Source organism: Bombina bombina, chromosome 6, assembly GCF_027579735.1.
Source record: "Bombina bombina isolate aBomBom1 chromosome 6, aBomBom1.pri, whole genome shotgun sequence".
Lineage (NCBI taxonomy): Eukaryota > Metazoa > Chordata > Amphibia > Anura > Bombinatoridae > Bombina > Bombina bombina.
The window spans coordinates 846,371,204-846,383,217 of record NC_069504.1 but is presented as its reverse complement, the minus strand read 5'-3'; the positions used below and the strand labels follow the sequence as shown (position 1 = coordinate 846,383,217).

General features: G+C 34.7%; 1 protein-coding gene across 1 annotated transcript in view; it reads right to left on the bottom strand.

Moving 5' to 3' along the window:
• LOC128664660 (mucin-22-like) overlaps nt 1-12,014 on the bottom strand; it is a 67,125-nt gene that overhangs the window by 51,268 nt on the left and 3,843 nt on the right. The window contains exon 2 of the mRNA XM_053719471.1: nt 737-3,367. Coding sequence (XP_053575446.1) covers nt 737-3,367 — 2,631 coding nt within the window. The remainder of the gene's footprint in view (nt 1-736; nt 3,368-12,014) is intronic.

Below are 12,014 nucleotides of genomic sequence, written 5' to 3'. Positions count from 1 at the left end.
TTCAATATAAAGCTTAAAGGGATACTGAACCCAATTTTTTGTATTTCTTGATTCAGATAGAGCATGCGATTTTAAGCAACTTTCTAATTTACTCCTATTATCAATTTTTCTTCATTCTTTTGCTATCTTTATTTAAAAAAGAAGGATTCTAAGCTTAGCAGCCAGCCATTTTTGGTTCAGCACCCTGGATAATGCTTGCTGATTGGTGGCTACATTTCACCACCAATCAGCAAGGGCTATCCAGGTGCTGAGCCAAAAATAGGGCGGCTCCTAAGCTTAGATTCCTGCTTTTCAAATAAAGATAACAAGAGAATGAAGAAAAATGTATACTATAAGTAAATTAGAAAATTGCTTAAATTTGCATGCTCTATCTGAATCATGAAAGAAAAAAATTGGGTTTAGTATCCCTTTAATTGTTTTACTATACACTTGTGAGTAAGCTCTGTTCTTTTTTCTTTGTTGTGTGTGGTTTAAAAATAGTCATGAAACAACATTTAGAGTGAACTATACTAAATACAAAAAAGGCTTCACAGCTCATCAGTATCTAACCGCTAATTAAAAGGCCACAGTAAGAAAAGAAGTCTTCAAAAGAAATATACAGGTTGAGAAAAGAAATGTATACACTCAACAGGAAAATACAGAACTAGACCTTGAAGACAAATGAACCAAAATAGCAACTCAAGTACAATAGAAAATTTAACACAAATAATTAAAAAAATGTTTTTATAGTACTTACGTGCTGTTTGTCCATTTGGTTTCTTTGTAGTGGGTTTAGTAGTTGGTAGTTGAGTGGTTTGCAGGCTTGTAGGAATGATAGCAGATGAAATGGTAATAGTTTCTGCAGGTACTGGGGAAGTTTCTGCTATTGTAGCAGTTACGTGAGATGTTCTTGCATCTCCAGATACAGGAGGTGCTACTGTTGTTGATGCCATAGGTACTTGGGATGTTCCAGATCCAATAGATGTTTTCACTATTGTAGTAGGGTTTTGAGATGTTTCTGTAGTTGATACAAGAGTAACTGTAGATATTTCTGTTGTAGATGCAACATTTGCTACAGATGTTTGTGTGCCAGTTATTGTTTCTACTGTAGATGACAGAGTCGTGGGAGATGATGCTGCTGCTGTGCCAGTTACTTGGGATATTTCTGCTGTAGATGCCACACTTATGGATGTTTTTGTTGCTGTGCCAGCTATTGGGGATGTTTCTGTTACTGGTCCAGTTACTGGGGATGTTGCTACAGATGTTTCAGCCTGTGTGCTAGTTATTGATTCTATTGTAGATGCTAAAGTTACTGGAGATGTCTCAGCTACTGTGCCAGTTATTGGAGATGTTTTTGCTGTAGATGCCACACTAACTATGGTTGTTTCTGCTGGTGTGCCGGTTATTGGGGATGCATCTGCTGTAGATGCTACAGTTACTGAAGATGTCTCAGCTATTGTGCCAGTTACTGGAGATGTTTCTGATGTAGGGGCCATGGTTACTATAGATGTCTCAGCTACTGTGCTAGTTACTGGGGATGTTTCTGCTGTAGATGCCACACTAACTATGGATGTTTCTGCTGGTGTGCCAGTTATTGGGGAGGCATCTGCTGTAGATGCTACAGTTACTGGAGATGTCTCAACTACTGTGCCAGTTACTGGAGATGTTTCTGCTGTAGGGGCCATGGTTACTATAGATGTATCTGCTGGTGTGCCAGTTACTGGGGATGCTTCTACTGTAGATACAATACTTACAGAAGATGTTTCTGTTGTAAGGCCAGTTAGTGAAGATGTTGCTACAGTTGATGGCACAGTTTCTGTTGATGTGTCTTCTACTAGACCAGTTACTGGGGATGTTTCTACCGTAGATGCAACACTTACAGAAGATGTTTCTGTTGTTAGGCCAGTTAGTGAAGATGTTTCTGCTGTTGATGTCTCTTCTAATGGGCCAGTTTCTGGGGATATTTCTATTGTAGACATCACAGTTATTAGGGTTGTTTCACTTGTAGATGTCACAGATGCTGAAGATGTTTCTATCACTATATCAGTTATTGTAGATGCACTTGCATCTGTTGCAAATGTTTCTGATATTGTTGTACCACTTATTGCTTCTACTGTTGAGACAATTTCTGTAGATAATTCAGCCGTTGTGCCACTTCCTGTGGAGGATTCAGCTGTTGTGACACTTTCTGGAGATGTTTCTACTGTTGTCCCTGTTTCTAAAGTTGGCCCAGTGGTTCCATCAGTAACTGAAGATGTTTCTGTTGTTGCTTCAGTTACTGATGAGACTTCTGCTGCTGTACCAGTTTCTAAGGATGAGTCTGTTGTTGCTTCAGTTATTGTTGAGGTTTCTGCTGCTGTACCAGTTTCTAAGGATGAGTCTGTTGTTGCTTCAGTTACTGATGAGGCTTCTGCTGCTGTACCAGTTTCTAAGGATGAGTCTGTTGTTGCTTCAGTTACTGATGAGGTTTCTGCTGATGTACCAGTTTCTAAGGATGAGTCTGTTGTTGCTTCAGTTACTGATGAGGCTTCTGCTGCTGTACCAGTTTCTAAGGATGAGTCTGTTGTTGCTTCAGTTACTGATGAGGCTTCTGCTGCTGTACCAGTTTCTAAGGATGAGTCTGTTGTTGCTTCAGTTACTGATGAGGCTTCTGCTGCTGTTCCAGTTTCTAAGGATGAGTCTGTTGTTGCTTCAGTTACTGATGAGGCTTCTGCTGCTGTACCAGTTTCTAAGGATGAGTCTGTTGTTGCTTCAGTTACTGATGAGGCTTCTGCTGCTGTTCCAGTTTCTAAGGATGAGTCTGTTGTTGCTTCAGTTACTGATGAGGCTTCTGCTGCTGTACCAGTTTCTAAGGATGAGTCTGTTGTTGCTTCAGTTACTGATGAGGCTTCTGCTGCTGTACCAGTTTCTAAGGATGAGTCTGTTGTTGCTTCAGTTACTGATGAGGCTTCTGCTGCTGTACCAGTTTCTAAGGATGAGTCTGTTGTTGCTTCAGTTACTGATGAGGCTTCTGCTGCTGTACCAGTTTCTAAGGATGAGTCTGTTGTTGCTTCAGTTACTGATGAGGCTTCTGCTGATGTACCAGTTTCTAAGGATGAGTCTGTTGTTGCTTCAGTTACTGATGAGGCTTCTGCTGCTGTACCAGTTTCTAAGGATGAGTCTGTTGCTTCAGTTACTGATGAGGCTTCTGCTGCTGTACCAGTTTCTAAGGATGAGTCTGTTGATGCTTCAGTTACTGATGAGGCTTCTGCTGCTGTACCAGTTTCTAAGGATGAGTCTGTTGTTGCTTCAGTTACTGATGAGGCTTCTGCTGATGTACCAGTTTCTAAGGATGAGTCTGTTGTTGCTTCAGTTATTGATGAGATATCTGTTGTCTGAGTAACATACCCTACATAAAATATACAAGAGTTTTCCATTATAATATACAGAAGACATTGTACCATGCTTAATACTATAAAAGCATCAGAACTGTAAAATATCTCAAATGACATCCAAACTCATTGTAAATTATCTTAAAACAGCTTCTGTTACTTTGTGTTAAAGGGACATTATATGTTATTCTTTGTACAACTAAAATAGTGTATTAAAGATGTATTTTTTTAAGAAAACATTTGTTTTTTTCTGTTGTAGAAACCTACTTTTTGTATAAAGATTTAGAGGTTTGTCCCTGTTAACCAACACTGTCACAGCAGCTACGCCTGACATTTATAGCAAAAATACTTTAACATATTTAATTGCTGTTTATTTTATATATGGTAGTACTGTTTAACCTAATTTGCCCATTTACATGAAATTGCCTTCTAGAAACAATTAGGTGTTTTCCCCAATATTTTGTTAATTTTTAAAAAAAATATATCTGTCAGGGAGTTGTTTATTGTGCTGAATATTATTATTTCACATTGAAAATAAATGATATATTATGCCTAGATTGCTAAACCCTCAACATTACATCTGGGGATCAAAACCAGGACTGTAACTGTGAGGAGTTGGTAAAGAAAGATTGAAGTTATATATATATATATATATATATATATATATATATATATATATATATATATATATATATATATATATATATATATATATAAATATATATATAATGTTCAAAGAGAGCACTCTCACTTCCAAAGGCAAATGCCAGGGTGCCAGCAGGTAAGTATATAGATAAAAGAAGGCACTCTCTGGTCTTTTAAGTGAATAGTTTTAATAAATCAAATGAGACGTTTCGAGGACACACTCCCCTTCCTCAGACAAAGTTTGTCTGAGGAAGGGGAGTGTGTCCCTGAAACGTCACACTTGATTTATTAAAACTATTCACTTAAAAGACCAGAGAGTGCCTTCTTTCATCTATCTATCTATCTATCTATCTATCTATCTATCTATCTATATATACTGGTGTTCAAAAGTTGGGGGTCACTTTTCCCATATGCAGTCTATGAGTAAGGCTCCATAGGAGCTGAAACGCGTCAGACAAGCCCATCTTTTGTGCTCCTAACAGCCCTTACTATTTGGCCATATTACTGTTTTGCCTGCAATTAGTTTTCTAACACATATTTTGCAGAGCTGCTGTTTCTTTTTACGCTATTTGCTTGCAAATAAAGAACCTTGTTTTGAGAAGCTGGTCCGGACTTCCTTCTGTTTTATATATATATATATATATATATATATATATATATATATATATATATATATATATATATATATATATATACTGGTGTTCAAAAGTTGGGGGTCACTTTTCCCATTAAAACAACATCAAATTGATCAGAAACTCAGTGTAGACATTGTTAATGTTGTAAATGGTGACTGTAGCTGGAAACGGCTGCTTTTTAATGGAATATCTACCTAGACATACAGAGGCCTATTATAAGCAACCATCTGTCATGTGTATATCCATGTATATACAGTATATATGTGTGTGTGTATATATATATATATATATACAGTATGTGTGTGTGTGTATATATATATATGTGTATATATATATATATATGTATATGTGTGTATATATGTGTGTTTATGTATATATGTGTATATATGTGTGTGTGTGTGAATATATGTGTGTGTATATATGTTTGTGTAACTATGTATATTTTAACATTCACCCATAAAGGGGCAAATTTGCCCGTTTAAGGACGCATGTTAAATAACCAGCCATTAAAAGTAGCTGGTAATGCTCCGGCGATCTCGCTGGAGCACTTTACGCTTAGGGCAATTAACCAGAGGTCAGACCTCTGATTAATTAAAAATGTGCCCTAAATGCCCCCAAAATAAAGTGGACAGTTCCTTTCTTTAAATAATAAATATTAGCATTTTTTTTGTTAGAAAAAATATGGCACTGAAAAGTGCCTTTACAGTACGGTCTATGGGGACTATGTTTTAACTATAAATATATATGTATAGGCTTATATACATATATATTTGTTAATATATGTCTATATATATATAAACACATATATATATATATGTTTTTGATCATCGCTTAACTTGTAATACCAGGGCACATTTGCGTGTGCTGCTATTTCTGAGTGGAGCGCAAATATTGCTCTCATGAAGGAGCAATTTTGCGCTCCACTCGTAATCTATTCCAATATTAGCAATTAAAAAACAATGAAACAGCTCTGCATACAAAATATATGTTTTTCTAAAGCATCTAAGATGGTCATTTGTTAGCAATTAGAGAACAGAAAAAAAAAAGAAAAAGAAATTGAACTTTAGGCGCGCAAACCTCTTAAAAACTTGAGCATGCGTTTTACGCTTGCAGTTGTAAAAAATAAGTCACAAAACATTATCAGTTCAACTGATGTAAATTGCTATTATCTTTCCTTTTCACTAGGTTTATATACTTCCTCATTCTGTTTCACAATTTGGAATTTTTTTGTCAAGTGAAAATGCAACCCTACAGAAACAAGCAGATACACCCTTAAAGGGACAGTCTACGCTAAAATTGTTATTGTTTAAAAAGATAGATAACGCCTTTACTACCCATTCCCCAGTTTTGCACTATCAACATTGTTATACTAATATACTTTATAACATTTAAACCTCTACATTTCTGCCTGTTTCTAAGCCACTACAGACAGCCTCTTATCACATGATTTTTTATTTGCTTTTCACAACAGGAAACTGCTAGTTCATGTAGGCTATATAGATAACATTGTTTTCACGCCCGAGTTGGCACAACACAGTACTAAATGCAAATCAAAAGATAATAAATAAAAAGTCATGTGATCAGGGGGCTGTCAGAAGATGCTTAGATACAAGGTAATCACAGAGGTAAAAAGTGTATTAATATAACTGTGTTCTTTATGCAAAACTGGGGAATGGGTAATAAAGGGATTATGTATGTTTTCAAACAATAAATATTCTATTGTAGACTGTCCCTTTAAGTGATATATGAATATTAAAAATAAAAAAAAATCCTTTCTTGGCACAAATATTTAAAAATATGCATGAAGATAGAATTGTCTTATGCATTTCGTTTCCTCTAGTGACATATAACCATAGACTGTAAAATGTAACCCTATACCACATTTTTATTTAACATTAAGCCACTTAGCTGTCTGTAGAAGAGCATTATCATCTCAGAGTATGGTGCTTAGCAACTCTAAGATTGTAGGAAAGACTTGTTTTGCAGGTGCTAATATCTGCGATAAACAATCGGAAATACAAATATTTTAACAAAAATATTAAAACAACTATATAATTCACATCAATGTCAGACTTTCTTTAATATATATATATTATATATATATGTTTGTGTGTGTGTGTGTGTGTGTGTGTGTGTGTGTGTGTGTGTGTGTGTGTGTGTGTGTGTGTGTGTGTGTGTGTGTGTGAGTATGTGCTTTACATATTTCACAAATGCTTCACATTTGGTAATGCTGGTTGTAAAGGAGGAGAAGACAAAAAATGTAGTCACTTATCCACAGTATACAGCACACTGGAAGTCATTAAAGGAGTAGAAAGTCAAAATTAAACTTGTGAGTTGCAGCTAGAGCATGTCATTTTTAAAAAAAAAAAACCCTTTAAACTACTTTACTTATTTTATCTAATTTGTTTTGTTCTCTTGGTATCCTTTGTGGAAAAGCATACCCAGGTAGGATTAGGAGCAGCAGTGTACTACTAGGAACTAGCTGCTAAAATTGACCTGTTGTCATTGGCTAATGGTATGTGTTTAGCTAGCTCTCAGTAGAGCATTGTAGCTTCTTTAACAAAGGATACAAGAGAATGAAGCAATTTTAATAATAAACATAAATTGGAACGTAATTTAAAATTGTGTGCTTTATCTGAATAATGAAAGAAATATTGGAGTTTCATGCCACTTTAATGGAATAAAAGCAGTTTGTAGATGCTGCTGTAATTTGACTATAGCAAAGTTAAAACCTGACAGCTCTGCCATTAACAGATGGTGTTACTGTTTCATCAGCCATTTTAGTGGCTATCTGGCAGCAGAAAATGATTAACACCACCAATGTAAACTCAACCATGCTCAAGGGCGTAACTACAGGGGTTTCAACTGAGACAGGGTCTGCACCTCTAGGGAACCCATCTGGTCAAGCAATGCGTAAAGGGCATTGGCTTCAACAGTATTATGTGTGCACCACTTGTAAAATAAGGCTCATAGCGTACTGAAAGTGTATGGGTTTGTTTAAGGTGGAAAGCTTTTCAAGTTGGCCTCCGCAGTGTTGGTGTACAGAAAAACCTGCCACCGTATTTGTACAGAAAGGCTGTGCAATTTCTCTGGCATGGACTAACCAAGGGGGAAGCATGACTCAGACTAAGGGCACGATTCTCAAAAACTCGCCAGAATGGAGAAAAATCATCAGCTTATTTTCCTGAGCATTATATTGTAAAGTAATTGGCTCTCCTTTACATAAAGCACACAGTTCCCAAGGTAAAAATTGACCTTAAGGAGTCTCATAATACTAATGAGGCACCTTATAGATTCTCGCCAGACCAGAGAGTTTTAGAAAACTGGGCCTTAACAAAGAAGCAGCTCCTCAATTTCCTATCTTTCCACCGCAGCCTTTCATGTGTAAATGCGCATAAACAGCACGGGGGTGATTACAAATATATTGACATACTATGTATGGATATAGGTTTAAATCTTTCTATATAGCTATGAATGGTATCTCTAAAACAATATAATGGTATCTATACAAAATATAAAATAAAATTGAGTTAAAAAAGCGTGCAAAATGTTCTTATCAGGCCTTAAATGAGTGGTTTGAATTGCAAGGTCCTGCGTATCTATGACTGGGTTCAGGCTAGATCCTAAATATAAAATATCATAACTATATATTGTTAACTGGGTTAATATGAAAACAAGGTATAGCTATACCAATCAATATAAGCTTATCATACTCTGTATGAAATAGACTGTTGCGCTGTTCTAATTAAAGTGCATACTTTACAATGTATATTATGAATATTGTTAAAACGGTAGAAAAATAAACAACAATAACAAAAAGCTAAATTAATACAATTTATTGCACATATACTCTAATGATATAAAATAGTTGTATAATTTTTGATCCTTTAAATATGTTAACTAAATCTTACATCCAAGATAGCAATACACTAATAATAAAACTGTTATTTTTTGCCACTATTACACACAACGATTATGTATCATTATGGGTTTTCAAAAGATGTATAGAACATAGGTATATGGAGTATCATCACATAGAGTTTCTATATCGTTGGCTTTTGAATTTATCTTTACCATTAAATATGATAATCTGAGATTGCTTTAGGTAATTGTTGGGGATATATAAAAAGTTAAATATGTCAAATATAGACTGTTGCACATTAGACACACCAAGGTTTTATATTTTACACTTTATGTTTATTTTTAATTTTCAATTTTTAACTTTTAATTTTTAATTTTCAATTTCCAATTTTTAATTTTATAGTCATAATTGAGATGCATTAATTTTCATGTTATCCTTGAAGATGTGGACTATCGGGAAAATGTATGGCAATGATAATTCCACCTTAAGAGTCACCTATAAATTCCACCTTAAATAAAGAGAAGTTGAAAATGAGGCTTTTTTCATTAACCAATGAAAATCTACCAATGCATTTATAAAGAAGTAATTCATCATAATTAAACCATCTTGATAAAGCCACCAAGAGTGGCGAAACGCGTTGATGGTGATACCTAAGAAAGAATAACAGATATTCCCAGTTTTCAATACCAACGGGTACGGAGGATTGCGAAGGATACAAGTGGGACTATTTCCACAAGATGAGCACTCTGCGCAGAGTTAAGAAGCAAGAAGCAAGGATATCGGACGGATCTACTTCATCTATCCTCAGACGTAGCGTGTGACGTCACCAACTAGCCGCAAGCTGTAGATACACTAGTGCTACCACAGTAAGTTACCATCCAGGAACAGGTAAGCACTCCAGAGTGTAACAGCCCGGCAGTGTGGTTAGACTAACACGGTCTGAAAATCAGACTTTTTATTTTATTTAATTCAAGAAATCTAACGCTTATCACGATACTCAAAGGACTGGGTACATATAAAGAAAAAAGTCTCACCAAAGCTTTACGATAACTTTATCAAACAGGAACGAAAGTTTATTTCCTGCAAAACCCAAGTACTTCTCTTATCTGAACATTTACAGGAATCAGTTTTATAGGTTTCAAAAGTATTTTTTTCCCATATTTCAAAGATTATAACCACACTTATTTTATCAAGTGACCGGTCACCATAGAGTTTTATTTTATATCATTAGAGTATATGTGCAATAAATTGTATTAATTTAGCTTTTTGTTATTGTTGTTTATTTTTCTACCATTTTAACAATATTCATAATATACATTGTAAAGTATGCACTTTAATTAGAACAGCGCAACAGTCTATTTCATACAGAGTATGATAAGCTTATATTGATTGGTATAGCTATACCTTGTTTTCATATTAACCCAGTTAACAATATATAGTTATGATATTTTATATTTAGGATCTAGCCTGAACCCAGTCATAGATACGCAGGACCTTGCAATTCAAACCACTCATTTAAGGCCTGATAAGAACATTTTGCTTTTTTAACTCAATTTTATTTTATATTTTGTATAGATACCATTATATTGTTTTAGAGATACCATTCATAGCTATATAGGAAGATTTTAACCTATATCCATACATAGTATGTCAATATATTTGTAATCACCCCCGTGCTGTTTATGCGCATTTACACATTTTTCTATCATTATATCCTTTCTACACTGTACTTTTTGGGAACAGAGTAGTGTTTATGCAGGGGTAAGATTTGCGCACCAAAAACCTTTTTTCTCACAACTAAGCCACCGCAGCCTTTCCCCTGGCGGCTAGTCCTGCCCTGACCAATAAAACGTGCTTGTTGATGTATTTTGTAAAGTGACCTTTCTAAAAACAGACTAAAATCTCTCCCTCAGGAATACAGATTTTGCCTTAGGCTGCACTTCTGTTTGTTATCCTGTGGGTTTAATTAACCAATAAATCCTTAGAGATATCTTGAAAGCATATCAGTCTTTTACAGAGATTTTCACTGTTATTGTTTTTCTGTAAGCTCAAGTCAAATACTAAGTGCACAAAGAGTGTTCTTATGATAGAGCATTTTATTATTGAACTGTTGTTTGCAACCAACTGTCAGCAAAGGGATTATTGTTAAAGGGACATTAACAACCCAAAAAAATTATTTCATGATTCAGATAGAGAATACAATTTTAAGCAACATTCCTATTTACTTCTATTATCTAATTTGCTTCATTCTTTAGATATCTTTTGTTAAAGAAATAACAATGCACATGAGTGAGCCAATCACATGAGGCATCTATGTGCAGCCACCAATCAGAAGCTACTGAGCCTATCTAGATATGCATTTCAGGAAAGAATATCAAGAGAATGAAGCAAATTAGATAATAGAAGTAAATTAGAAAATTGGGTTTAATGTCCCTTTAAAGAGACATTAAACACTAAGGGCCAGAGCGCTATTTAACTCTTTTTGCTAGAGAGCTAATTGAGCTAGAAGTATACTTTTTGTGTGCGTTGGGTTGCGCTGGTATTATGAGTTGAAAGTAAAAAGTTATGGCTCTCATACTAACCGATGTGCACAAAAAGCCAAACTTACAATATTGTGCGCACTAACCTATTCTCCTATAGAAGTCAATGGGGAAAAAAGAGAAAAAAAACTAACATCCTACCCGCGCGCAAACCCGATGGCATATTCTCATGTGCGCTAACCCAACATGAAAATATGATTATTTCACATGCCAATGTTCTGCACATAAAAGAATATGTTCTATTTATATATATATATATATATATATATATATATATATATATATATATATATATATATATATATATATATATATATATATATATATATATATGTGTATTTATGTGTTTATATGTTTATATGTGTCTGTAAATACATATATGCACATCTAAATACATAAACACATAATCTAACCCACAATAGTCTAGGGTCAATAGTTTTAAATGATATGTTCTAACGGATAATAGCATGTTATTTTTGTCTATAATGGCCCTTTAAATATAATCTAGCCCATTTTGTCTTAAGTAGAATGAATTATCTTAATACATTTTACTTTGAATGAAATGAATGAATATCATTACAAAAATAAAAAGAAGTGATAATTATAAAGTAGCAGTATAAACAAAAGGAGGTATCTCATTTTAAAAGTCTTTGCTGTATAGAAAATACATCTGGACATATTATGCATATAATGCTCCCCCCCCCCCAATTAATTAGTTTTACTTACTTGACTTAATTAAAGAAAGTAAAATCCAAAATGTTTTATCATTTGGATAGTGCATACAATTATAAACAACTTTCCTATTTACTTTGCTTCATTCTCTTGGTATCCTTTGTTGAAGGAGCAGCAATGCACGACTGGGAACTAGCAGCACAAATTGGGTTGAGTCATTAGCAATGAAATTTACATGTGCACCCACCAATCACCAGCCAGCTAGCTCCCAGTCGTGCATTGCTGCTCCTGAGCCTACCTAGGAATGCTT